Source organism: Bemisia tabaci, chromosome 1 (genome assembly GCF_918797505.1).
Source record: "Bemisia tabaci chromosome 1, PGI_BMITA_v3".
Lineage (NCBI taxonomy): Eukaryota > Metazoa > Arthropoda > Insecta > Hemiptera > Aleyrodidae > Bemisia > Bemisia tabaci.
Genome location: NC_092793.1, coordinates 72,439,995 through 72,467,364, shown reverse-complemented (window position 1 = coordinate 72,467,364; position 27,370 = coordinate 72,439,995). Strand labels below are relative to the sequence as shown.

Below are 27,370 nucleotides of genomic sequence, written 5' to 3'. Positions count from 1 at the left end.
CTAAGTAAAAGAAAAACTGGAAAGAAAGGGAGTCAATCATGCATTTCATTTCAAGCCTAAGTGGAGTGGAAGGAGAGGGGGCAGACCCTTAGTAGAAATACTCGATCATTTGGTTAGGTAAAAGCAGGATATCTTTAGATAATACATTTTAAAATACCATATTTTTCATGTCTTCTCAATCGTTATCATTTACACGTATATCATTTCAAATTTCAGGTCGTCTGCTCTTTTCTGCTGGGTCCCAAACTTCTTTTAATTGGATATATCTGTGGGTATCTTATGTACATGAAGAAGGAGACAAGAAGTCTTTTGAGAGATTTTATATTTTAAAGTTTAATAGGCTGAGGTAAGAGATATTTGCCATCATCAATATTTACACAGAGAAAATAATTTGAATTACTTGTCGTTTCTTAAAAATTAAATCAATATTTATTTGCCAGCCTCAGGGTTTTTTTAAAATTATTCAGACTTCGTACTTGAAAAAAAGCAAAATCTCATGCTCTCATGATGAAATCTTGTGAACCATGAAGTCCATTTAATGGCACTACTGAGAGACTGAGATCCACAAGTTTTTTTTGTAATTTATAAGAATTAATCTAATGTCTAAGTCGAGGAACAGCATTTTGTCGGTGGTAACATGTAGGCCAACAAAATAGTCAAATCTATCCTGGAACCAACTTTCTTTTTCCATAATAATTTAAGTGGCGGAAGATGTCATTCATTAAGGCTATGTATACTATGATTTCTCTCTCCTGGATGTATCGATCAGAAATGCACATATTTGTATCGGATGCTCTTTGTATAGATATCCTCGATGAAACCAAGATGAAAGAAAACATGACATGCACTACCTCTATGGATGATCTTAATCACTGCATCTTTTATGGTGACCCCTCTGTCAATAATGGTAATAGAAGCTCAGCATTTCCAACAAATCTCATTATTTTTTATCAACTTACAAGCCTTGACCATCAGTGTATGATCCTGTGAATGTCTTAACAAACTTGATAGAGAACTATTCAGTTTATCAACCAAGTGTGCATTTTACTTGCTGATAAACGTATTTTGTCAAAAATTTAAAATTATGCTCTATGGTAACATCAATAATCTCCTCAGTTTTTTCTCCATCTGTCAGTTCTTTTAAGGGTCTTCTCTTTAATATTTGTAAGTTCTCAGACTTTTTTTTAATGGCCAGTGCTATTAGAGATTGTAGGTATTCTGAAGGTTCTCAAAGCCCAGCATAAAAAATCTCCGTTATCCCTCCTCAGCTAACATTAAATCAACATCAATCCTCTATTCCTAATCGTGCTGGGTTATTTAATCCCAGAAATTCCGGCGTTTGAACTCAGGGCTAAGTAATTTCTTTTCTCACCATAGCCTAGTGAAATAAATATAGTTAAAATCTGAGCCTCTTTTGACAGTCTGCCATTTGATGGTGTCAATCAACATTCTGCAATATGGTAGTCACCAATCATATTTCTAGTTTTGTTGAGTTGCTGTCTAGGTGTCCCATCCAAAACTTCTTTTTACTGCCATCTTCCATTTGTAGTACCTATTATCTCTGTCTGGAAATTGAAAATAATAATAAAAAAACTTAACTTTTAGAACAAAAGAGAGCAAACTTAAAAAATATGATCAGGGCAACTAAAAAATTAAGAATAATTAGGTAGCAGGATATTGTTAGCGGTTACAAAATTATTTTGGACTGCAAACACATAAAAAATTTAAAAATTGTGAAAGCAACCTGATTCAATTGTTGAAAAGCACCCGTCAATATTATTCATGTATCATGTCTGAAGATACCTACTGTCTCTGCTTACTGAGGTGTATTAATCTACCCTTAGAGGTTATTTCAGTTATTTTTGTTTGTTGCAGGTTTTTGAAAGCAAAATTTTGCCAACGAACTTAGACCTACAAACAGAACCCATTTGATCTGAAGTCATTAAATCATCTATGATTAGGCAAGTTATATTTTCTTTCTCGCAAGTAATTTTTTCCTTATTGTGCAACAGATTAGTTCATGAGAAAAATAATTCAAGAATAACCTGAGTAGTTATACGTCCAGCATAGTAAAAAGTTTACTATCATACTAATGGAAAATATCTTGTCTGAAGGAATCATCCCTCTTAAACTCCGATTAACCACATGTTAAGAAAACTGTGTCCACTATGGATAAGTAAAAGTCCAAGCATTTTGGAAGTTATTAAGAATTTTCGACTTGAGTTTAAACAAATCGGAGTCTTACCTTCCTCTAAGATTACTGGATAAAAAAAGTCAGCATTCCCTTGAGTTTGCTCCAAATCCCAGACATCGACGCCTGCTGCATTCCCTGCTGCCATGGCAGCTCCAAGAGCTGTTGTCTCTGCCATCTGTGGTCTCACTGCAAAGTATCAAATGTAAAATTTGGCATTCTCTCGCGTTTTAGGATTGAGTAAAGCTAGGACTCAATCAGTGGCCATTCATAAAAATGTATTGACCTAGGGGGGAGAGGGATCAAGGAGATTGTTATGCCATTTTGTTTTTACATGTCGAAGTAGAGGGACCCACTTTACTAAGGAGAAGAGGGTCAAAAATGCCGTAAAAGTAAATTTTGAACGCTCCTTTCCTCCTGAGCATGAAGTTCTCATTTAAATAATCCTCTAAGATTGCCATTCTTCAACGAGCATGAAGAATGTGATAGGTAAGAATATTTTAGGGGGCATGGGGAGGGGGTCTGAAAAAGCAGTCATAGCACTGCAGAAAAGATGATCACATTGAAGTCATCATAACAAAACTCCTTCGCTGAAACATGTTAAAGATATTGAAAACGAACCTAAGTTACTACAATCCCGGACCAAAATGAATCTTGGCTGACTATCGCCGAATATTTGCGCTCGATTTCAAATTTAAATCAGCACTCTTGATGACTAAGTGTTATAATCAGCTGGTTGTCTCTACTGAGGGAACCTGCACGGAAAACAAGAGGATTTACTTCTGGCTGAACTTTGTTATTATTTGATGTGATGTTCTGTATGACCCCCTGGGGGCAATGAGGCTTAAAAATCAATCTTATCATGTGCCAATTTCAGGAAAGTAGGAATTAGAAGTGAATTTTCAAGCATGTTTATAGCATTGATATAAATAGGTACATTGCTTTTTTCATATCCAGTAAAAATATTTTAACAACTTATTGATGATCGAGGAGTGCTTCTGTTGCCTTGCCGGCTTGGGAGATAAGGCAAGTGATAAGAATGGAATTTCTCCAAATGGTAACAGCAGGTGATGCAGTATGTATTCACACATAGCAACAGTCTCACATCTTCATCAGAAAACGGCTACAAGAAGGCTGAAAAATTCACTTCTCAACCTGTTTTTCTTGATATCGGAACAGCTAAAGATTAATTTTCAATACTCATAATGCTCAGGCGTACGTGGAAGACATCATATTAAATAATAATGAAATTAAGCTTGTGAAATATTCCTTGGTTTTCTAAGTAGGCTCTTCAGGGGCAAATTTATAATGAAAATAATGTATAATGTATCACACAGGGGAGGAGGTGTCTCTGATACTTTGAACACGGTCATACTTAAAGAGGAAATTTAATTTAGTGCAAAACATGTTAGAATTTGACCAAGTGAATACTCAATTTATTGATGCACGTACCTACTGGTATGCCGACTAGATCAGCTTGGAGTTGCATCAGTAAGTTGTTACATGTCATGCCACCGTCGACTTGCAATTTTGTCAATGGAATTCCACAGTCTTTATGCATTGCCTCGAGGATGTCACGGACTTGAAAACAAACAGCCTCCATTGAAGCTCTTATTATATGGCCTCTCTGTGTATCTTCAGTGATTCCACAAATGATTCTGTAATCATATTCATTCTTAAAATTCACTAAAATAGACTGATACAGTGACCACTTCATGCAAACTCAATACACTTGAAAAACTGGTTTGACCGAGTTTGACTGGTTTGACTAAGTTTGACAGGATGAAGAAAGAGATGGACTTTCAGCATGACGAAAGCAATCCCCTCCATTATCAACTGACTGAGATTTTTTGAGCCTGGGGTTAGAGAAAACTAGTGTCGCCATCCTGTGTCTTACAAATTTTTTGCACGCAAAAACACCTGAATTGCAAATCCCTGATACATGCAAGAGCTCCATTATTGGTTCACCCTTTCTTGCTAACTCCAATCAAGTTATATAAGGCTGCCGCTAAAAATGGCTTGGCTTATTGAAATTGGGAGAGCTTTGTTTTTGTATACATCGTTGCTCTGTTTGTCTATCTTTTGGATCTGGAGCCTGTTGAAAAAATCCACTGAGCAAAAGCGCAATTTTGCGAGCTCTGAAAACTCAGATAGTTCTTTGACAAGTCTCCTCTTATAATGACTACTCTAAATTATATCAAGCAAACAAATCAATGGAAATATATACTATAAACTGTATGGATTTAATAGGAAGGTAAGCACTCTTCCTATGAGCACATCAGAGTCAAGTATTCTCTTGAATTTTTAAATGGTCGTTATTCTTACCCTCTCGCGTCTGCTTGCCAGTATGGTGCATATAAGCCTGAAAATGCTGGAACAAAATACACATCTCCTGTATGTAGGACTCTATCTGCTAGATTCTCGATCTCAGTTACGTCTTCAATTATATTTACATTATCTTTCAGCCAGTTGAATGCAGCTCCTGCCACAGCAACAGAACCTTCTAATGCATAAACTGGTTTGGTCTTGCCAAGCTGGTACGCTATTGTAGTTACTAATCCATGATGAGAATCCACTTTCTGAAATAATTAAACATAGGTTACACATCTATATTGACGGTGAAACTGCAAAAATGCGTTTATCCGTTTTGGAAATCTCTGCTTCTATCATATTTTATAAAAAGAGACCGAACCAACATCATGGCTTAAAATTTTTACAGAATATTCTTTACATGGAGAATAAAAATGACCGGAGTTTTCGAGAAATGACTCTCAGTAGTTTCCTATGTAGAAAACGAAGTATGACAGGAAGTCTGCAATGCCGCAAACTGAGATACTCATTTCTGCAGTTTCACCATCGATATATTATATGTTCTTGCAGTTAGGTATGTCAAACGAGGAATGCCACATGTTTTCAATACAATTGCTCCATGGATGGAAATGTACTATTTTCAGGGGTCAGTGTTGCATACTTTATGGCAATTACCAACATCAAGCAGCAGTGGCGCAGCTAGGAATTCTTTAAAGGGGGGGGGGGGGGTCCATTCAAAAACGTGACGGTAAATTTACTTTATTTTGTGTACATCCCTGATAATATTTTATTTCTGCCCTCCAAAAGTAAAAAAGGGTACAATTGACGAGGCTAAGGGGGACAACATAATAAGATTTTCAATCAGACAGTACCAAAAATCATACATACATTATGTCCTGTGTTATACAGCAAGAAGCAACCAGTTCCGTATGTACTTTTTGCTTGGCCCTCCTTGAGACATGATTGGCCAAGCAAGGCCGCATGTTGATCTCCTACACACTAAAATCATTAAATCATAATCATACTTTTTTTAGTAAATTTACAGTATCTAAACAGTTACAATTTTAGGGAGCTAAATGGAAATAGCTCACATCAGTTACCAAAGTAAGGCAGTGGAAGTCTGTGCCCAGTGAGATACAAGTTCCATTCAGCTTTTTTTTTTTTGTTCTACTATGTGAAGTTTTGTGGGGTTAGCACCAGGTATTTTCAGAATGCTCTAGACACTTAGATTTTTCATTTCTACAAGGTTATCTTTTGATAATCGCTTCATACATATGCTGATGCTTCAGGTGTTAAAGATATCTTTTTCTGCTGAATAATCCCGAACAATTCACCAGGCATTTTTTCTCTCTTTTTATAGTAACTGAGCAATTTATTAGTATAAACTTTTAACTCGGATTAATTTAATAAAAAATCATCGTTTTAATAAGAATTTTGCACATAGTTATCAAGATGGTAAGAGCTGTAAAATTTTATCCTTACTAAGAGAATAGTTGATATGGTGGAAGACATGAAATTGGCGCAAGAGCCTTTCTGTACTCAGTACTCTGTAAGCAAGAATTTCTACTTACCCCTGAAATAGGAATCCCTGTTAGGTCCCCCTCGGCCATGAGCCCATATATTTCAGATGAGCTGCAAATTTTTGGCATCAGATTCATAGGAATATCAAAAAATCTGGAAAGGGTAATCAGAGAAGTTAAACAGGTGGCACAAAATGAAAAATTCAGTCATATTTTGTTATGAAATTTTCATAGGGGAATTAAAAGTAAAAGGTTGTTGCTGGAAAAAGCTCTGATGAGCTATGACTGATCAGGAATGAAAAAATGAACGTTATCTCCGGAAAACTTAATTTCAAAGTAGTTTCAATTCAGTAAGACTAAACAACAAAAGGTGTGCCCTTGTCTTGTATACTGAATAATAAGTAAAATAATTTTGATAAAATCTATCTGGGTGTCTACAGTACAAAAAAATTTAGGATTTAGAAAGATCCGTATGGAAAACGTACAGATTTTTCACAAAGAGTCACGGAAATTCAAGATTTTTAAGATAAACTCAAAGCAAGAGCCTTAAAGGTGTGCGATTTTTTTTTTACATAATTTATCATATCGCACTCTCATGAAATCCCTGTGAATTCTATGCATCTCAGTTCATTCCTTTTCAATTTCTACACTCCACCCTCCAAACCCATGTTCATATATTTTTTTGCCAAAGTCAGTCCTTGTCAGAGTTCAAAAGAGTCCTTAGTAAGGAAAAAGTGAGGAATTAGCGATGAAAAAGCAAGGATTTCAGGAAATCTCTTACAAGAGGGGTTTTTTTTTGGAAGTACAGAACAAGTAAAGAAAAGCCAATGAAAAAGGAAGGATTTACACCCTGATTCATGTACAATTCACATTCATTGCCAAGCATTATACGTCAATTAGAATTTGAACAAAGGTAATTCAATTTTTTTTCCAAGAAAAAACGAAACGAGCAAGCCAGCGCAAATTTTACTATATGTAATTCCTTTTTAATTTCTTTTAAATAATTGAAAAAATCTAGGCCCCATCCCAAATACTACACAGTTTTGCTATTATTTCATAATGCAAGCATTAAAAGTTTTAATTTTACCTACTTGCATAGGAGAGGATCCCATTTGAGAGTCAATAAATTCATTAGCAGTGTTCTAGATGCATTTGTTACATCTGTCACTAATACTCCTCCATTTGCTCCACCGGTTAGGTTCTAGAAATGAAAAAAAATGTACAAAATATTCATTCAATTGATAAGCCATGATCTTAAATAAAAATGATAAACAAGCTCCCTGTTTCCATGAAGTCTGTGAAGTTTGCTTCCATATTTTTAGGAAATTTCGTGTATTATTGATTTGGCAATTGGCAATTGTGTCCTTACTGTAATTTTTGGAAAAAACAAAAAAAAAAAAAAAAAAAAAAAAAAACACCTGCTTTTTAATAATATAATCAATGAATTCGAAAATTTTGGAGATTTTTCTTGACGTTGATGTGGAAAACTTGTCAATGAAGTATTTAAAAACCACCCCTAAATTTTTACCATTTTTCAAAGTAGAGAAAAAATTTGCCTTACCCAAATAATCCATGTGTCTACCGTTCCCACGCAGCACCTTCCTTCTGAGAGAGCCAGTTGTATACTTGGCTCATTATCCAACAACCATCGAATTTTGGTAGCACTAAAATAGGGGCTCAAGGGTAAGCCGCAAAGGGGTGTGAAGTAGTTTTTATTTTTATTTGGTATCTTCTCTAATAACTCGTCTAATAGTGACACAGTCCTCATGTCCAACCACACTGGAACAAATTATTTTCTCCTTGATTTGACTATCTACATGTAAGGTCATTTTAATTGATCTTTTATCTTTATTTTCTCTGCTCATCCATTATAAACTCAATTTCAAAATAAAACCTATGGCACAATTATCACAAAATGTTGGTGTTCTGTGGCAAATTAAAACACCTTTGATACTTTTTTTTTGCCTGTCCATTATTTGTATTGTTTTTGTCCCAACAATCCAACATGTTAACAGTGAAACTACCAAACCTCTTATCTTGGTTTGTAACTTTGCAGATTTTCTATCTGATTTTATTTTTTTTTTTTTTTTTTAAATATAAGCGATCATGATTACCAGGTGTCGCGTTCTAAGTTGGGGACTGAGTGTTAGATGGACTGAAAACGTCTAAGAGCCCTTCTTCACGCTCACGAAAAATAATAAAGTGTGGGAGAGCAGAATTTAGGTAAAGATGAATCGATGAATAGAACTTTATTGAGAAACTGGACGCTTTATTCTGGAACTACTTAACAAGATAATTTGACTTTTAAAGACTTTGATTGAGCGCAGAGTAAATAGCCAAAGCTTTTGCTGAGGTGGTAGGAGTCAAAGTCAGTGAACAAAAATCTCTCCATTCCTTACGAGGCGTGGATGAGCATGAGCAAGAATCAGTCCACATTGCATCAGCTTGTCGTTACACTGATTAGATTAATTAGAGGGTTGTTCTGACAAGTTGTAAAAAGCGGCTTAAGGCCTGAAAAGTTGAAAACTGAGAATTTAAGAGAGAGATGGAAGAAATGAGTAAGAAAAGGATGGATGAAAAACTTAGAGCGTTGCATGGATGCGACACCAGGCAAAAGTTGGAAAGAAAATACTCAATTGCAGCCTGTAACTGCCACAAATATTTATAGTTTCGGAGACTGTTCAGAGAATACTACATGGGAATTTCATTAAATGAATACCCCTCATTCTTAAAGTATATAATAAACCAGCAAAAGTGTTTCACAACAACGTTTTGGTCGCATTTTGTCCAATTACTTTGATGTTTAGTGCTTTGAATCCAATATTTCTTGAAGAAGATTTTAAGTCAAAGTTTTTCAAAATGGGTCTATTATTATAGATTTTAGAGAAAGGGGAACCTAATGATGGAACGCCCCTCTTATTATTGTGACAGGTAAGATTCACTGGAAAAAAATGTAGGAGGTATGTTTTCAAGTCGCATACCTATGGCATTATGCAAAGGTTGGCCCGTTAGTTTATCCCACATAATTACTGTCTCTCGTTGATTCGTCACTCCTATCGCTGCAATATCTGAAGGCTCAATGTTCATTTCCCGCAGCTTCTCCATTGTTTTTGAAATACATTCTCTTATTGCCTCCATTATTTGCATTGGATCTTGCTCCACCCATCCTTCTTTAGGGTAAATTTGTTTTATGGGTGCCTGATGCGATGCTATCAGTTTAGATGTTGCTGCTGAAAAAACCTGAAAAATATGAAATAATTTCAATAGAAACTAAATAAACGAAACCTACTAATTTTAAATTACACTCTAATATTCAATAACATAATCAATACTGGTTGTTTTTTTTTTTTTTGCCTCTCTAGGAAAATGGATTAATTAATTGGTTACTTCAGTTTTTGTTCAGGGAACGTTGCTTGACTTCTATATTCGTCCCTGACAAAGTTCTTTGACTTTTTGTACTGTAATTTTTTCATCTGAGTTCAGGAAAATGCTGTTAAAAATTAGAGTTAGTTCTGTATAAAGATTAAGGATTGACTGGAAAGGCCTCTAGTGAGGCTGGAATCTCTTTATGTGTAATTCAAGGGCAAACTGCTTAAAATTCTTGACAATGCTTACAATTTTTTTTCCTCATTCAACATCGCCGAATTTTGCCATCAATTTTTAAAGACTCACCATAAAACGACAACTGCTTGTACCTTCATCTATAGCACCAATCAAAGGGCCGTACATTTTCAAGTCTGTAAAAATGTAAACAAATTCTTTTTTTCACCTTACTGTAATATAGCCTCAGCAACTCACCATAAAACGAGTACTGCTGGTACCCTCATCTATTGCACCAACTAGCGGCCCATACTGCCCTTTGGCTATAGTCATCTTTCTCTGAAACAATGAATGAAATGTGTGTCATAAAATTGCAACATTATTGCCAGATTTTTATCCTACCACCCTCTAACAGTGGGTCATCGTTTTTTTTATTTTTTGTTTCACGTAGGACTTTGCAACTTCGCCTTCCCACCTTCCTCTGAGACTTTTATGGACCATAAATTTGATAAGATGTGTCATTCTCAGCTATTACAAAGTTGATGAATGCTATGTTGTCTTGGGTTTTCTGAGAATCTCATATCTGTTTAACCCTGAAATGCAGAACCTTATCTCTGCAACTAGGTATCACATTATTTAAAGAATATAGGACCATTGGAAAATTAAGTAATCAACAAAGCAAATTAATATTTGAAAGAAAATTTTGGAAGGGTAGTACCCTGAAATTCACACGTATCATTCTCAGCGTTCTTTCTTTGAACTTTGAATTCGCTCTCCTCCTTTAATGACAACTTCATTAACTTTGGCAATTTTTCTCTTTTAGACTCTGAACCAACAGGAAATTTATGGCTGAAATCAAAAGCCTCCAACATGTCTGCCAGCTAATTAAGCTTTGGGTTTGATTTCTTCTCTCATCAAGAAACTAACGGGTAAGATGATAAATCTCATATGTTTTCTCGTTTGCCCGTTAAAATTCACAACTCAATTTTCATGATGCCTTTCTAACTTTTTTTCATTCTGTAGGTATAAGATTTGAATTAGAATATCTATTTTAGATGGTTTGTTGACATTGTATCTTTATTAAAGAAGTGAATGAATCGTAGTTTTGTTCATGGTTTTTAATGGGAGTGATGAATCCATAAAAACGTGAAGAAATAATCCACCCCCTCCCCACCCTATTTCCTGTGTTTACAATTACTTTTTATGTTTTAAATCGTTCTGGTCAACTAAAATCATTCCAGAAGTATAAATTCAATTATAACACTCAAAATTTTGTTCACTTCCCTGATTTTTGCAATGGCAACTTGCAAAATGTTAAAAAGTACATAAAACATTCAAAGAAGAAAAAAAATAATTAAGTTTTGATGAGATGAGGAGTTAAGATCAGGGCCAGTAAGAAAGTATGGAAACTTTTTTAAATTTTTCAAACAGGAAGGCTTGTTCAACTGACAATAGAGTAAAATATATAGAACAGGTAAAATAATACAAGAATTACCAAGAAAGGAAAAATAATATGATAATAAGAAAAACAAAAATTATTTTAATGAAAAAAATATTCTCCTACCTTTTTAGAACAACACCTAAATTGGATGGTATTTATTACACTTGAGAGCACAAAAATAGTGATGAATCAATCGCTGTACTAATGGTGCATGCAATTTTGAGGGGATTATTGAGTGTTGAAGGAACACCATAAGTATAAAATGTTTGAGGCAAGAAGCCAATGACAGATGACATAAAGGATGCAGACACAGTTTATTTCCAAAAAATTAATAAAACATGACAAAAGCACAATGCTTCCTCTCACACATAAGTAATGTAAATACCTCCCCCTAATTTTCATGTCAGTCTTCTCGATTATTGCGCACATAATGATCGGGCTGGAAATTCCAGCGTTTTCTATACTCTTTGTAGCAATTCTTAAAAAAATCATGAAAAAACTTGCTGATCTTCTCACCTAAAAATAATCTAAACACAGACAAATTGGAATCCATATAGCACTTGATAACAGTGTCAGTCTCATGAAGACTTTGGTCCATCTCAAAAAGCTGAGGTAAAAAAAACTTCTCCCTTACAGCTGCAAAACTGAGGTAATCTATCAATCAAAACACGACGTTGTAACGAGACACTGACACACTAGAATCTGTCCCGGCTGTTATCAAGAGTGAAAAAAATTGTAAATAGTAACTTTATTGGTAGGTAGGTAAATTGAATGAACTTTGTTTTGTGATAAAGTTTATCTCTATTTTTTTGGTCATTTGTCATGGATTCATGTTCAACTGCTTACATGGCCCAATTTTCCTTGGTCATAAAAACTTACTGAGATGAGAGTGTATTCAAGATTCAACTCAATTTTTTCACAGTCCATCAAATACAAGCATTAGAGAAAAACAAGACTGTTTTTTTGTAATTTATAATCCTATGGCTGCATCATAACTTCCATTTTTACTAGTTTAGCTGATGTGAATCAGTCATCAGCAAAACCAAAACATTTTCTTGAAAAGAGGGAGCAGGGGGGGGGGGACCTCATTTTGCAATAAAGAACTACCATTTCAACTTCACTTCATGAATAACTTGTGTGCCATCAGTTCCCTTATGCAGAAACGTGATTTTACTGATGAGCCAGAAATTGAGTTATCACAAGGCGTAGAACGCCAGGGCACTAAGGACACAGAGAAAAATTGTAAGCTAGAGGAGGGTCCGAGAGTTGTTTCTGAAAAACTTGGAACAATTAGCACATTCTATGATCTTTCTGAAGGGAATTAATGTCAAATTTAACAGTAAATGAAGCAGTAAATTTTTTTCTTACAGATTTTCTGATGGGTGGAGCTTGAGCTCTACCCGACCCCCCTCCTCTTCCTCCTCTCTATCTGCGCACTAGTAGAAAATAAAATCGGTGTTATCGACTAATCAGTAGATTATTTAAACTCAGCCTCAATCCGCCTAAGGAAAGATTTCAGTAATATATATATGTACCTACTGATTAATATGTGGAATGGACCAAAAAAAAACCCCTAAAAAACTGGAACCTAAGCTTGTGAACCATGGGTGCATAATAATAATAACAACTCGCGCAGCAAAACTGGTAGAAGTAAGAAGTGCTCCCTCAAACCATGTCCAAATTCCTGTCATAGAACATATTCGTAATCATTAAAACTTTATAATAAGTAATTACCGGTTGAAACATTTTTCATTAATCTAATCCAAGGTGGGAGGTACATAAACAATGGTGGGCACTTAATAGGTGAGCACTGATTTTGATTGTTGGTTGAAATAGTTGAAACTGATTTATGCACCAACACAAGAATGCTCAGGATCATTCAGGAGGTGTGCTTTGTCTGAGGATCAAGTTGACTTCACTTATTATTGGAGATATGAAGGAATGCGAGGTAAAAGGTCAGCTCTGTGTCAATATCTCAAGTAGTTATCTCTTGTCACCCTTTTTCTCTCACTTTATCTAACATTCAAAACCTGAGTTTACATTCCTCTTCCAGTTGATAGTGATTTTCTTCGAGGTGATAACACCGCCATCAAAAACTTTAATTTTCGACAACATCAAAAAGTGAGTGGTGCCTCAGAGCTATATTGATATTATGGGTACAGGTGCATGTAGTGTGGTAATGTTCTGCCCCCTACACAGTTAACCCTGAAGGGATGCACGAAATCAATTTTGTCATCAGGACACATTCTCTGAGGATCTAAGGAAAATGTGAAAGCACACGTATGACGGATTGGCAAACAGTATGGAGGACTGGTGAATTTCATTTTATACAAGTTATGAAAAATTATTTCACTATTTTAGGGTTCAGGAAAAGTAAAAATCTTGGCATAAAAAAGTTAATGCAAAAACTGAATTCAACTTTTAATGCTCCTTTTTTTAAATCCGCCTTTGTTTAGAGAAAATCATCGATTTTGCACAATGATATTTTCCCCTTAAAATTGCTGTTGAATTTTCAAAGTGAATTATCACTGTGTCTCCTTTACTTGAATGAATTAGACAAAATTATCTTTTATGAAGTGCTCCCTCTGTGAACGTTCCTGTAATATTTTTGGAGATGATCCCATCAGCAGCAAACTATGAAAGCAGTTTCTCCAATACCCTGCCTTTTTCCTCAGAGGCGACAGGGTGGGGAAAAAGACAGCCACTGAGTCTTGCAGGAATATAATGTGTGTCAATCTTTTGAAGTTAAGGAGCATGGTGCAGCCTCAGGGTGCACGACAGCAGTTCTCAATGCCCATGCTCCTAGGTAGCCTGTCCCTGCTGGTCAGTCCAGCTCACTACACTACCACCAAATAAAATTTTGGTTCTGTGACAACATAGTATAATTGTATTTTCCAGATTATTCTAGGTAGACTCTTAATGATTTTAATCGTCTATGCTTTGATAGTGAACATATGTGTAAATAAATAAAGGCCAAAATTCAAATTTAGAGGTCCAATAATTTCCTATGAAGTATCTAAAAAAAAGTAGAAAAAAAATTAATGAACAAAAGGTGAATCGAATATATTGATTTTTACTCTATGTAGTAACATACTGGTTTTAAGTTATCTTTCATTTTTATGTAATTATACTACTTATAAATATTGAATATTCCTTTTAAGTGGATGAAATACACCTTGAATAAGACTGGAGGCATCAATCCTACTCCCCCCCCCCCTCTCTTTCTCCCTCTCTCTAAGAAAGCTGGATGAAACAAAACCTTGAGTTAACTCCTGCCAAATTATTTATTCAACGACCATTCAATTCTATTTTTACTGCAACTATGATCGCTTACTTTGTACTCTCCCTCTCTCTCTGTTAGTTCTCATTTAATTTGAATGTCTAAAAGTTAACTATTCGGCCTCTTGTTTTAGTTGGAACAATTGAACTCAAGTCCCATTGAATTTTATTCTTTAAACTGTTTTTTTTTTTTTTTTTTTTGAAATTACATCTGCCGAGTGTTCATCTGGTTGTACTGTTGCTTTTTTGACAGTGCTAATGTGCCATGTTTACTTTTTTCCTCACTCATGTATTTTCTCTTATCCCCACTCTAAGAGTTCTCGTATTGAATTGGAAGGGAAGATAATAGGAAGACCGACCTGCTTTGCAGTATGCCCCTACTAGACTTGACAGCCAGGTTATCAGTCTCGAAAGAAGAGTTGTTATTTCCTCATGAGCTCATTCATGCTTTCGATCACCCTCCCTTTCATTCACACACCCCTCTCTCCGAGAAAACGTTATGATAGGTGAACATACCTTTAATGAGTTTGACATGATCCCAAAATTAAAGTGTTTCCTCACAAAAGAGTTCCTGTCAACAATGATCTCAATGTGTGAATTAAGCCTCACTGCACGTGGTGCAGATTAAGGCTTGGTTTATTTTTGTACTCTTCGCATGTAGGGCTATTATGCAAAGGTGAATCTACTGTATTGTCTTTGATCAAAGTTATGTAGCCACCTGAATACTTAAAGCCCCTCTTTTGCTCGGGTGACAATTTAATGTTCTATCGAATCCTCTTAACTTGTATTTGATCTGTGCTGTCTGTGACGATGCTAATTTAAGGTGCTTCTTCTTTCTTTCTTCTTTTTCCCCAAGTAATAAATTGATTCCTTTTTTTTTATTTGTTTTTATGCAAAGGAATCAAAATTAAGCTTCTTCTTTTTGAAAGAAAAATGTATGAAATTTTTCTTTCAAAATTGGCTAATACCCTTCAATTTCTTCAGTACATTAACAATTAAGGGAAACAAGATATATTTTATCCCTGCCCTTCCTCCTCCATCTAATAGTGTGATTTTAAGCTACTAAGAGGAATATTTTTGCAATTTCGCAATGTAGATTGGTGAGGAGGAAGAGGGCCTTAATTCAGTACCAAGTATAAACAAGTATTTTAATATCCTATGGCATAATTGCTTGACTCTACATCAAAAGTTTATTTTCCAATTGTTAAAAGGACTAAGTCATTTTAACTACTCCATTTCGTTGAAATGTAAACAACATCAATGCTTTTCTTCATGAGGTATTTTATTTCCGGCAATAACATTGATCCGCATCAATTTTCCATTTATTTTTTAATAAATCTCAATTGCAAAGTCATCTGATGTTTCGTAAAGAACTGATTCTTCTGCTATATCTACTCAGTTTGAATAGCATTTTTCATTGTTTATTTTTATATTTTTACTTTTAAAAGTGGTGATGTGCAGGGGATAAAAAGAGAAGAAGTAAAGAAAAAAATAGAATCACTTCAATTAATCTTAAATCCCATTTTAAACAATGAAGATACTATTGCTTTCATAGAAGTGAAACAGAGCCAAGTCTTTGAATGTAAGCTGAGAATGAATTCCTGAGATATATCCTCCTTAAATCATTTCTCTTAAAAACTCAAAGGCAAAAAAAACTTATGAAGTCAAGATTTTTTCAGAGAAATGCAATCAAAACCATGAAGAAGACCTTGCTACCTTGTTTTGATGGGCGTTCAATGAGTTTTTGCACGCTTCATGTTGTTTCCACAGAAACGTCTGATTTTAGAAAACTAAAAATTATTTGAAAAGCTTAAAATATACCTGACGAAGCTTTGTAATGCATAAATCAATTCTTATATTTGCACCTAAATGTAGGGCTTTTACTTCTTTTTTGCACGCTAGGTCTCTTGCTAAACACAAGCAACATTTTTCTGCTGTTAAAAACGCAAATTTTCTTGTTGGGAAATTTACCTAAAATTACAAAACTTGAACTCTACTATTTTTTTTCTTATTATGTGAAGCACTCATTTTTGGATTAGTGTCCTATCAATTCTGAGCTCTATTAATGGTGGGAAACAAGCTTTACCATGCTAAATTCATCAAAAACCTGCTGTCGGGTGTCCAGGTGGAAGTGGACAGGTCTTGCTTAACAATAACTTTTGTTGATTTTAGGTATGCCCATTAAGCTATAAATTCAAGATGGAATGATAATATAATAGAGCAAAAATATGATGGATGCAATAAAAACTCCTATAACTTCAGAAGCCATCAGGTCTATCATGACCATAGTGGCATACGAGCATTATGTCATGGAAAAGCGAAATTCCATGCGGCATTGTGCTCATTTTACACCAACGAACATGTTTGAAAGTGCAAGGGTACTGTGCTAAAAAGTAGAGAAAGGGCTATGGTTTAGAAAAGCGGCCTCTACAAACAATGCAAAGAAGCAAACACGGGCCAATAGCAGCTGCATATCTGAATTTCTATAGGAGTTGAGTCACAAGGCCACTAATATCAGCTGATTTTGCAGGCACAAATACATGAAGCGAGTTGCAGTTTGCGCTGACTTGCCAGGTACGTCATAAACTCCCCAAATATCTGTGGGCTCTTAAATCAAATTATTTTTCTACAACTGGTAAAAGGGTTGCATGGACTGAATTACTGCCCTGTGTAGGAAAGAGCCTCATCAGCTCTTGGTTATCTAGTCGATCATCACCCTTGCATTATGTTTCAGGTTGATTTTTTTTGGTGACAAAACCAATAATGGTGGAGCTAAAACGAAAAACGAGTGGTGAAAACATGTTCACCATGGAAGTAGGGCGGAGAGTCTTCTGTGATGGGCACTACGGAACGATTCGTTTCATCGGTGAAGTTCCTCCAACTAAAGGAATCTGGCTCGGAATTGATTGGGACCATCCACTCAGGGGGAAACATGATGGAACATATAATGGAGTTCAATACTTTACTGCCTCGTAAGTTTTATCTTTTTCTTTTTTCTTTAATGATGAATGTACAAGTGTCATGGAAATAGTAAGGCTCCATTTTTTAATTTTTTATTTTCCAAGCAAACTGTGAACGCATAACAAAGTCCAAGTACAGTCACATGACCATTGTTCCAGATTTCAAAATAGACATAATTAAAAATATTTTTATTGAATATTTTTCTCATTCAACAACATTTCCAGTGATTTATTAAAAGAAACCAGAAGCAGAAATTTGTTGAATTGAAGTTCCCGTCACACGCCATATGTCACAAATGGAAGCTACATTTTCATCAATCACATTTCGGCCTTCACTTTCAAATTTCTCCAGAATTATTTTCCTTTAACATCATCATGCTTACTTACTTAGCACATATACATTACCTATCCACAAATTTTCTTCATTATCTTTTTCCATCCCCCCCCCCCCCCCAAAGCCCATGTGGATCAGATTAGGCGGTTGGTCAATTTCCAAGTCCCTCTACTATCGATGATAAAAGCAACCAGACATTGTCTTATGTATATCCTTCACTTTCACTTTGCACTGCAGTTTCCTCGTCAAAAAGCATATTTTCCCCCAGAAACCTCAGGAAATGACATTGCTATCATACAAAGTTGAAACCTACGAAAATTCATATTTCTTAAACAAGTGCAGCTTCCAGGTTCCAAACAATGCTGACTTTTCCCATAAAACGACGAAATCATCTTTCTGTGAGCATACAAATTTACCCTTTGTTCATAAAAACCAAAATCACAACTTTTTCATTTCATTTCATTGCCAGTAAATGAAGAAAAAAAGTTCAGCTTAATTTTTTAAGCCGAACAAAGCATCATTTTCCAACTGTCAAATAGTGTTGTTGAACTTGTATTGTTCCATTGAAAATATCGTTTTCATTTACCTTTGACTTTTAAAGCTTTTAATACAATCCACCATAAATTATTCTGTGCTAAGAGGGCCTTAAAAATCATAGGATGTCCAACGGTTGGTCGCTTGATCAGGAACACTAACCTATAAAAAACAGCTTGTTTACTGTAAATAAGAATTTCCTACCTGTTATATCTGTTCACACTGCTGCTGTGGATCCACCAACCTAACCAGTTCATCAGTGTGACAGAATAATTTTACATTGTAATGTGGCATTGAGGAGTTCTCTAAATAAATTAGTCGAGTGGTGAATAATTACCTGGTTTTCCCCAACTGAGAGGTTGCAGGCTAATTGAGTGTTTGATTCCTGTCATTAGTTTAGTGTGATTAGATGATACTTTGCATTCTTTGACTGGTAAGCTGTGATGTTGCAATATTTCAATGGTGAATCAACAATTCTTATTGCAAAATAAATGTAGAGTATGAAGTATGTGTTCATCTTTCATTCCCTCCATTAAAAATGAAAAAAAGAGAGTGAAATTCATCTTGTTGCAATATTATCATGTGATTTGCTTCCACCAAGGGCTAAAATATTCAGTTTCCAATCGTGTCTTTCAAGAATTTTGAGTGCCCACTCTGCTGTGTTGAATAAAAGTGTCTTGTAAGCCTTCAGACGTTTCCAAACTATCCTCAAAAATCATGAATTTTCGGAAAAATTTGTAAATCTTTTTCCTCTGATTTTTCGGAAAATTTTGTTCAAAATTTTAACTGAAGTGAAGCTGAGAATTTCAAGAAAAAATACTTAGATTTGTATTAAAAAATTTATATTTTCTGGTAGAAAATTTGGCAACATTCAAATGCTCACACGGCGTTTTACCTTGACACAGCAGTATTCGGCAGGGTTCCTCCATTGTATTTTGAACAGATAAGATGCTTGATCTTTGTTGAAGACCATATGGATCACATTTTGCAATAAGGAACCACTATCTCTGGCTCTTCCATAACAGCAACTTTCTGCATAGGGAAACTAATAACATTTATGTTGCCTCTAAAATGAGCTAGAATTAGTGGTTCCTTATTGCAAAACATGATCCTTATATCCCCTACTCATGTATTACTGAATCATCATCTTCTGACAAGCTATCAAAATTCAAAAACAACCAAGTTTCTTTTGTAAGCTTGGTTGAAGAGAGGGGGAGGGAGAAGGTCCTAATCATCCATCAAGTATTTTAATAGGTCTCTTTTGATTTCCGTATGCTTTGCAAACATGAAGTGTCTTTTGAGTGATTCTTTTTCTCAAATTTCAGGGCCCTCATCTGTGTTGAATGGGAAAACGACCTACAACGCCACTTATTAAATCTTACACATTTTGGTGGGAAAAAAAAATTATCACAAAATCAACAAGACAGCCCTCATGATAATAAATTCGGCTACCGCATATACCCAATTCAGAATACCATCTCGCAAGATTCTTGCTTTATACCAAGAACAAAACTTCAAACTGCGTTTTTCCTAAACACCGTTTTAGGCTGTTGTTCGTTTCTTCAGCAATTGTCTCAGTTGGTCAATATTTATCAAGTATTAAAAGCTGCCAATCATTTCCTTTATCACACTTCATTCTGCAGGCTGTTATATTTTTATATTAGGGGTTGCAGTTAAGAGCAAGAAGAACTCACGGTATGAACTTATGACCAAGTCCATTGGAGGAGTAACAGCATTTACTCTTAGATTTTCAGAATGTATATTTGAAACCTTGTAGGTAAAATGAAGTAAAGAGTTCAAATTATTATTTTTGGAAAATTTTGAAGTACACAACATGATTAATTTCCTCATAATTAAAGGTTGCATCTCTGGCTGAGAAAAAGGCTATTGTTAAACTTCTATGCATCTCTCTTTGCAGATATCCCAAGTCTGGCTCATTGGTGCGTCCGGAAAAATTAAATTTTGGGTGCGCAATCGTTGAATCAATCCGTACAAGATATGGAACCCCACAAAGTGAAGAAGAGCTGGCAAAAGCAGAAGAAACTATGCAAGAAGTTCAAAGATCTATCAAGGCTCGCTTTTTTGAGGTGGTTGGTTTCGACAAAGTTGAAGCCAATTTAAGGTAATTCAGTGTACCAACATCGTTTACCAACTGACCTCCAAGTTCCTTTATTTGATAATTTGCACTTAGTGATAAATAATTTTTCCACCCTCTTTATTTTTTTCCTAAGGGTATTTACAGGTTTGAAAGACGCATAACACTGGATATCGCTAGGAAATTTCATGATAATGACTGGAAATCTTAAAAATCTTTAATTTTGAAGTTATATTTGTTGTTGGTTATATGTCTGCATTAAAAAAAAATCAGTAAAAAAATTTGACAAATTAAATTTTTTTCTTGCAAAGTTGCAGCCTGGTAGCGTTTATAAAATGAAATAGTCTGAGAAAGTTGTGTCAAATATTCAGAAAAGTAATTTAATTCACTTATCTCTTTTTTTTTTGCATTCAGCCATTTGCAGTCTCTTCAGATTGTTTCACTCGCAGGTTTGCCAGTGAACGGTCCAGGTCCGCTGCCAGAGTTACAGCTTGTATGCCCAAACATCACAGAACTTGACCTTTCGCACACACTCCTTCATAGCTGGGACTCAGTGGCAGCAATTTCTGGTCAATTGGTCAACCTCTCTGTGCTGAACATCAGGTGCATTTTTTTCTTCAATTTTTATCGTACCCATGGAATACCAAATTCTTTGATAATTCTTATTGTGTCTCTTAAAATACCAGACGGACTAAAATTTCTAACTTTTCTGCAAATAAATTACCTGTCAGTAATAACATTCTGGAATCGAGAGCCAGAAACTTAAACAGGGTGTCTGCAGATCTGGAAAGCCTGGAAAACCGGGAATTATCAGGGAGTTTCATCAGGTCAGGGAAATCACAGAAAAATCACAGTTACATCATCCAAATTTCAACGGATCCTAAATTAGCCATATTCTACTGTTTTTCGATAATATGTTTTTGGTTAATGGAATTGTTTTAATCATTTCTCTTTCAATGGTTCCAGTGAAAATCGCCTTGCTCCACCAGAAGATGTAAAAGAATTGCGGCCGGCGTTTGACTCTCTTCATACGCTGATTATGGCTCGATGCAGTTACAACTGGTCAGACATCCTCTCGTTTAGCGGTATGTGGCCTAACATCAAGCACTTGAAGATAATGTTCAACGCTATCAGTGAAATCTCAGAGCCAGCAGACACATTGTTGAACTTGGAATCACTCGATCTGGAAGGCAATGTCATCAGTTGGGAAGATGTCGAAAGCCTCTCCAAATTAACCTTCTTCCGCTCGCTCAATTTGACCAACACACATCTTCATGATATATCAGTTTCTCAGCCATTAGAAGGTTACTTTGTGGCTTTGAAACATCTAAATATCACAAATAACAGGTAATTTTTGTAACTTTTGCTGAATCTTTTCATCAGACTTGGTTTCTGCGTATTTTTTTTAAAAGACTATAGTTGGCAGAAGTAAAATTTTCAGCACAGGGATTTTTATGGAGTGGGGTGGAAAATTAGGATTTTACGATTTCATCAGAAAACCCTCTCACTTATCCTCAAGATTGAGTTGAAAGCAGTTTATTTCTTTTTAGTGCCAAGTTGGCACAAAAATGAAATAAAAGGTGTAAAGTTACATTATGTATGATCCGGCAGCATGATGCCTTGGACATCGCAGATAATAAAAGAAGGAGTCTTGAGTGGTATAGTTCATTTTTGTACCAATAGAAGGCTTCAAATTTCATTATAATTGTGTATTTTGTGCCTTGAACGTTTCTGATTAGCCTTAGAAGTAGCGTTTTTTTGAAACTACTTTTTTTAACTGTAACACGCAATCATAACTCCAAGTAAGTTTGACATTGTTAAGAGTTTGTCATGCCAAACTGATCACTAATAATTCCTTCCTACTCTGATATCAGTATCTCAATTTTGAATTCCTGTGGACGGTCAAATTAATTAAAACTGAGAGGACAAATCACCAAAAATTTTTCTCACAAGTTTTCGTTCACTCTTTCATTAATCTGTTCACACAAAGATAATATGGTATAGTAATACTTTGATTCCCAGATGAATTGTGGTGGAAGCCAGAGCTGAGTACCAAAACTGCTGGATAATAAAAATGCATAAAAACCTAAAACCGCATGAAATGTGTTTGGAATTGACATGAAATATGTATCAACAAATGCGTGATAACACTTTAGGAATGTAGTCATCGGCCTGAAAAATTATTTGTCACCGTCTGCTTGCCAGCCTTGTAGCGGCTACCTAATTACTTTTTGAGAGACAAAAAGTGGCAAGTCAGGGGTGCTGCAGCAGATGAGTGATGAGGTGATAATCAAAACATGCATTATGATAAATCGGACACACACAGGTCGCTGCTCAGGTCAATACTAAATCTGAAAGTAAACAATGTATAATTCCTTACAACCGTAGATTAATATGCAGTTGCTTTCAACCTACTGATTCAAATAGTGGTAATGTACTGTTTGCTTTTTAGTGCCCCAGAAACAAAAATAGATCCAGTTAGTTACGATGCTAGTCTAAGAGGGCAGATGCATAACAGACAACAATGCCGCTGCTCTTGGAGACTATGAGGACATTTTTACCTTTTCAGTAATTCTGAGAAGTAGTTTAGGGATGGATCTATTGCGATCATGGTTTATTTTCACGGACCTATAAACTTAGCCTAACATCACAGTCGTCCGTCACAGTTAAACTGTCATTGAATTAAAATATTCAGTCACAGTATCGTATCGTATAAATTTTTAAGATTTTTGGAGGAACTTTATCCGATTACTGCATTTTGAAACTAAGAGGGAGAGGAACAATCATTTACAGGAAATAAATTACCTAGAATCATAGTTTTATATTTTTCTGCAGTATTTCAGGATGGCTGTCCGTAAGTGAACTGAACAAGTTACCTGGACTGGAAGAACTAAGATTCAAGAAAAATCCACTTGTGGATCAGGGAGATTGCACACCTGAAACAGTGAGACAGCTGATTATTGCCCGAATTTCCAATCTGAAATCGCTGAACGGAGTGGTCATCAGCAGTAGTGAGAGGAAAGGTGCTGAAAACGATTATGTAAACCTCTACGGGCCTGTCTGGTTGGAAGCTTCAAAATCGGAAGACAAGAAGGCTAGGTTTCTGGCCTACCATCCACGCTACCTTGAGTTGATTGAAAGTAAGTTTTTTGACTAATGCCACAGCTTTTCTTTTGTACCAAATTTCCCAGTCTCTTATCCTTGCTGATGTTTTTTGCTTGCATTGATCTGGCTCAGCCGTGAGTAAGAAAATGATTTTATTTCATCATCAATCAAATCTGTGAATAAATGGTGGAACTCGGCCCAACGATAGTCTTTTAAGGGAAATATCGTTTTCCCAAAACTGTTCTTTATCTTTGTTTTCCTCTGCTGCTGCAATTGCCACTAAAATGTCCACCTCTTAAGATGAATTCATTGTCATCAAAATTAAGGAGGTTCTTTCATGATTTTTCATTTACAAGAAAAAAAGAAAGTGCAAAAAGGCAATCTAAAAATAAGGTTGCCTCTACTTAACTTCGAGTTCAGACTGCTAAAGGACAAGACAAATGATTGGACGCAATGAGTATGAAATCGTCCGTTGGACATTTTGTTGATGGTTGGTGGCTGGTGGCTAGTTCAATCCGGTCGCAGTAAGTCTCCACCCTAAGAGTGTGGACTTTCAACGCTGTTCATGGTCCTTCACCTGATTTTTGGAAAGTAATGAAAAAAAAACCACAAGTTTTCAATCGATGTATCCTCTGACTTTAAATAAATTAATTTAATTTTCTCATGATACTTTGAATAGTTCTTCTTCGATAATTTTTGCCATCTTTTCCCTCAATGCTTTTATAGTTTCTTTGATGAAATTTATTTATTTTTTTGTTCAGAATATGGGCCTCCAGAATCTCAAGAGAGCGTCAAAAAGTCTCCCCTGATAACAGTTCACCTTTGCCGTGGTGATGATAGTGGACCAAATCACACACGTAAACTGCCTTCCTCCATGCTGATCCAACGTCTAGCCAACCTGGTTCAACGACTTTTCAATGTCAGTCATCAAAATTTGAAGCTGTCCTACATCAGCTCAAAGGTGAATTGAGAGAGTGTCTTATTGTAAAATTTAGTGCCAATATACTGCAAAGTCGTTCAAATTGCCAGATGTCATTTGCAAAAATCTGTGAAAGAGCATATTTCCAAGACATTTAAAAAAGCAAGATGCCCTGGGAGCGCTTATGTGCTAGTGCATCTGAAGCAGCCAGTCAGAGGAGACTTTGCCGTGATGGATTCTTCATTCAAAATTTTTCCCATGCCTATACAATGCTTTTTTCCAATTGCATGTCCTCAACCGTCCAGAGTAAAAGAATAAATTTTATTCATGATAGACGTATTTCCTAAGCTGTAATTGAAAGCAATGAAGAATCCGTATTCAAAATTGAATTGAATGACTTGTATTGAAATCAAAGACCTTTTCAGCCCTCAGGGACCTCATAAAGAAGTATGTATTCAACGAAAGTAGGTAACTGGGAGCAGTGCTCCTAGGTCGATAGACTCAGGTCAGCCTGTTGATAAGATGTTCTTTGGAATTTCCCGATCTGGGGACAAATTCCACTGATTTGCTATTTCACTACTTTCCAAACGTTTCCTCGATTTGCGCTGCTCCATTGCATAATCTCCCCCCCCCCCCCCATCTGCATAAGACCAGTATATTGGAACCGAACAGCAGAGTGGGACTAGCAAATTGGAGGAATCTGTTGGCAACACAGACAGCCCTTGCCCCTGTTTTGCAAAGATTATCACACTCAATTTTCCTAACAGACTGACCTGGGTCCATCGACCTTGCAGTGCTCCGCAAAATTAATATTCTACCAATAATTTTGTTTTAATTTGCATTCTTGCCTTTAAGAAAAGGCTCTTAGAGTAGAGAGCAAAGAAACACATATGATTTGTTTAGAATCCAAATTAACAAACCCAGGTTTTATTATGTGTTTTACCTCTTTGTCTGTTACAGCACCCAGATCAAGAAATTGCTCTGGAAAACCACCTAAAATCTCTGAGTTTTTACTCTGTCTCGGATAATGATCGAATCATTGTGCGGTGGTAAGGAGCCGCGACGAGATCCAGCCAGAGCCGTACAAATACGGAAGCTTTTTGAATCTTTGCCTCATATGTAGTTCGTACTTTTGTACAAAATTTGTGATAAAATTAGTTTTAGGAATTATTTTTCAGAAGTATCTCTGTGATAACTTAAGTTTAAAATCTTTGTACCTGTTTGTAGTCTTACTATACAAGCGCTGATTTGGCCAACCAGCCTACTTTCAACGCTTAGTTTTTGTATGGACACCGAGGAAATAATCTGCTTTTATTAAATACTAAAATTATTAGAAGAGTGAACTTTGCTAGGAGAAAATCCTAGAGGAAATACAGTAGGTTGTGGTGAGGTAGCCACCTTTAGAACAAGTCGTGACGTAAAAGTGCGCATTAGCTCATCAGTCAAAAAGAATGAGGTAGTAGCAAGGAGCAGACACTGCCAACCTGGCTCCACAATGCCACAGTTCTCATTGGACCCACGTTTGCTTGCAAAGACGAAGAAATCCATCTCTCTTTGATTACTATCATCCTCTGTATTTTCTCTACAGGAGGAAACATAAGTTTGAAGTGTAACAGACAAATTTGAAGATGTCTTTCAGCCAGGAAATCCTTGTAAGAATTAAATATTGGAAATCTTGTACCTCCTCCTCAGGCAGAGATGTTCGGAGCTAAAAAGTCCATCATGTGCTAACTGTACTAATTGAATGAAGATTTGCTAGGCTTTACAATCTTGTGTATTATTTTGAGGAGTTGAATAATTGAAGTCAAGAAAAGAAAATACTTTCAATATCTTTCTTTTTGTTCCTCGTAACTTTTAAAGTAACTAAGAGGATTTTTTTTAATAGAAAAGTCTATGAGACTTTATTTCTGCCAATCACTGTTCACAGTTGTAATTTATATCCATTAGGAATAACACATTAAATTGATCGTTTATAAAGTTGGGAAGATCTCATGTCGTTTAAGACATGTACCTGCTTGCCTAACTAATGAAAATCAAACTAATTCTGTTCAGGGTTTCATTTGATAATCATCCTGTGTCCACATTTGAGGTCAGCTGGGAGTAAGGATCTCCGCCACCATCTCTAAAATCTCTTAAAAATTAAGATGCAACTTAACATTCTAAATCTCTTAAATTTTAGCTGATTCCAACCAAATGATCCAAGAGTCCTGCACAACCCAGACAATTTTTTTTTGCTATTTGAGCTGTTGCATTGAACTTTTAGAAGTGATACTTTGTAAGTCAAAGGGAGTTTTCTCTTGGCTCCCCAAAACTTTAGAGAGGCTGCAGGGAGGATATTGACTGTGCCTTTTTTTTTAAAACAGCAACCTCTACTTTACATCGCCAGAAAGAACTTATAGAAAAACAGAACGGAAAAAAAAATTGGCTTTTTAAGGTCATGTTACCAAATGGCGACCTTTCCAAGAATGTATTGTAAAGAAGAGAAGGGGTTGTCATTTGCAAAAAAATAAAAAAGTAGGGTCTGTGCCCCCCAGCAGGGCGATTATTGAAATGATATCGACTCTATGTCGCCGCTTTGTCGTGTCGCGCCATCGACTAAGAGCCACTTAGTCGATGGCGCGACACGACAAAGCGGCAACATACAGTCGATATCATTTCAATAATCACCCCGCAGGACTTCAGCATTTTCAGTATTAATTGATGGAATGCTAACTTCATGTTTTAATATTTTTTTTACTAACTGTGATGTATTTAATTGAATTAGATAGTATTTTATGATTTTGTGTTAATTGTAAGTACCAGATTAATTTATATGCTGTATATTGGATGATTTTTCACAAATATACTACTGGAGCAAAAAATAAGTTTTACTGCAAAAAAGTTGTTTTAAATATTGCAAATCCTAGTCTTGTCAATATTACTCTCCATTTCTTTTTTGTTGGAAACCTTTGAAACCTCCTAGAGGTGCGGCACTGCAGGAGGAAAACAACTATGGAAATCGAACTCCTAATTGGCTCGGCCAACATGCACGTCACAGGTCTGCATGGTAGGTCGTGTGCAGGAGCTTTGTCAATGTGTCAGCAAGAGATGGTTTGAATCATAGTTTGTGTACGTCAGCTCTGAAAATGTGTTAGTGAGGGGA

The 27,370-nt window shown here is 35.8% G+C and overlaps 2 protein-coding genes across 9 annotated transcripts; one reads left to right on the top strand and one right to left on the bottom strand.

The window, feature by feature from the left end:
- The first annotated feature begins 216 nt into the window (after positions 1–216).
- Tbce (Tubulin-binding cofactor E) lies at positions 217–26,792 on the top strand. 4 transcript variants are annotated; one of them, XM_019045612.2, is made up of 10 exons: positions 217–346; positions 1,876–1,961; positions 10,385–10,490; positions 17,016–17,253; positions 20,028–20,231; positions 20,619–20,807; positions 21,171–21,551; positions 23,040–23,344; positions 24,071–24,270; positions 25,189–26,791. In XM_019045612.2, the coding sequence occupies exons 4-10, from the start codon at positions 17,045–17,047 to the stop codon at positions 25,279–25,281; spliced, it is 1,581 nt and encodes a 526-aa protein (XP_018901157.2). In that variant the 5' UTR covers positions 217–346; positions 1,876–1,961; positions 10,385–10,490; positions 17,016–17,044; the 3' UTR covers positions 25,282–26,791. The 4 variants fall into 4 exon arrangements, with proteins under 4 accessions (XP_018901157.2, XP_018901158.2, XP_018901159.2 ...); XM_019045613.2 differs by lacking the exons at positions 217–346; positions 1,876–1,961; positions 10,385–10,490 and adding an exon at positions 13,050–13,123 and having other exon boundaries at positions 25,189–26,792; XM_019045614.2 differs by lacking the exons at positions 217–346; positions 1,876–1,961; positions 10,385–10,490 and adding an exon at positions 13,137–13,315 and having other exon boundaries at positions 25,189–26,792.
- On the bottom strand, positions 306–14,830 carry LOC109033151 (glycerol kinase 3). Of its 5 annotated transcripts, none has more exons than XM_019045617.2 (11): positions 14,798–14,830; positions 9,820–9,900; positions 9,003–9,261; positions 7,583–7,800; positions 7,113–7,222; positions 6,073–6,175; positions 5,390–5,500; positions 4,517–4,770; positions 3,644–3,849; positions 2,246–2,380; positions 306–1,565 (listed from the first exon to the last, which is right to left on the bottom strand). In XM_019045617.2, exons 1-11 carry the CDS (start codon positions 14,813–14,815, stop codon positions 1,501–1,503), a joined length of 1,560 nt encoding a protein of 519 aa, XP_018901162.2. In that variant the 5' UTR covers positions 14,816–14,830; the 3' UTR covers positions 306–1,500. The 5 variants fall into 5 exon arrangements, with proteins under 5 accessions (XP_018901162.2, XP_018901163.2, XP_018901164.2 ...); XM_019045618.2 differs by lacking the exon at positions 14,798–14,830 and adding an exon at positions 12,737–12,934; XM_019045619.2 differs by lacking the exon at positions 14,798–14,830 and adding an exon at positions 11,519–11,708.
- Positions 26,793–27,370: the final 578 nt, after the last annotated feature.